Here is a 1,056-nt window from a genome sequence, read left to right as displayed (position 1 = left end):
CCTCCTCGTCTTCATCCTCTGACTCCTGCAGGGTGGGAGGGGGTTGGTTGTGGTTGGGTGCCTTGGGACACCAGCACCCATGGGTGCACCACCCCATCCTTGCCCATCAGCCTTTGGACTCCTCCATCCCTCGAGCGGGATCAGGTGGCTCCTACCCCACACCTTGCCTGGAAGCCTTTCCCCATTTCTGTTACAAATGGCCCCAAAAAGGTTCCCGGAGTGGGTGCATGGGGATGTCGTAGACTGCAGGAGGGCAAGATCAGGCCTGGGTGGGTTTTGAGCACAGATTTGGGGAAGGCCCTTGGTTTTTTGTCTCAAGGAAAGGGCAGGCAGCAGAAAGCACCAGGGACGCCTCGAACAAGAGGTCTGGGTCCCCCAGGGGATGCTCTCTCCCAGGGAGGAGGGCGCTGGGTGTCCCCAGTGCGGAGCACGGCCGTCATGCACTCACCGACTTGGACTGCATCGTTGGCTTCATCTTGGGGTTGGGGCCCCGGATCTTCCCTATGCTCTTGCGTTTCTGCAGGGGGGGGGAACACAGCAAAACCACTTAGAGCTGCAGGGCTCCAGCTCGGCTCCTTCCCAGTGCCCAACACGGAGAAAACCCCACTGCCGAGCTGCTACGGGGGTGAATCCCTTTAAGGGGCTCTGCTGAGCTTGGCTCATCTCCCGCACAGCCTAATCTCACCCAGGGGTTATTCCAGCCCAGCCCCAAGCCCCTGGTGTCCCCCTGACAGCGGTGGCGGGTGGATACTCACGTTGGAAGTGTGTTCCTTGTACGCAGCCCGCTCCTGGGGCGAGAGGCTCTGCGGAGACAGGGGAGATGGTCAGGGCAGGCAAGGAGTCGGGGATGGAGCTGGGGAGGACTCTAGCACGGGGCACCCCCTCCCCACATAGATTTTTTTAAAGGCCCTTTAAGTTACAAAATGCCAAAAAGGGGTCTGGAGATGGTAGTTCCCAGAGGAAGGCTGTGGGTAGAGACCACGCCAAGCATCCCCAAGAACAACCAACCCCACAGCCCCCCAGTGCTCCCCACCAGGCATCGGGGCTCGGCACTCA

General features: G+C 60.5%; 1 protein-coding gene across 1 annotated transcript in view; it reads right to left on the bottom strand.

Annotated features, from left to right (window-relative positions):
* Position 1: 1 nt before the first annotated feature.
* The window catches only part of UBTF (upstream binding transcription factor, RNA polymerase I), a gene marked incomplete at both ends in the record, with an annotated part of 8,901 nt that continues 7,846 nt past the window's right edge, over positions 2-1,056 (bottom strand). Inside the window, 3 exons of the mRNA XM_009701323.1 lie at positions 2-25; positions 449-517; positions 756-801. Of these exons, the coding sequence (XP_009699625.1) occupies positions 2-25; positions 449-517; positions 756-801 (139 nt within the window). The remainder of the gene's footprint in view (positions 26-448; positions 518-755; positions 802-1,056) is intronic.

Source organism: Cariama cristata, unplaced genomic scaffold (assembly GCF_000690535.1).
Source record: "Cariama cristata isolate BGI_N322 unplaced genomic scaffold, ASM69053v1 scaffold27445, whole genome shotgun sequence".
Taxonomy (NCBI): domain Eukaryota; kingdom Metazoa; phylum Chordata; class Aves; order Cariamiformes; family Cariamidae; genus Cariama; species Cariama cristata.
This window is presented reverse-complemented; position numbering and strand designations above follow the sequence as displayed.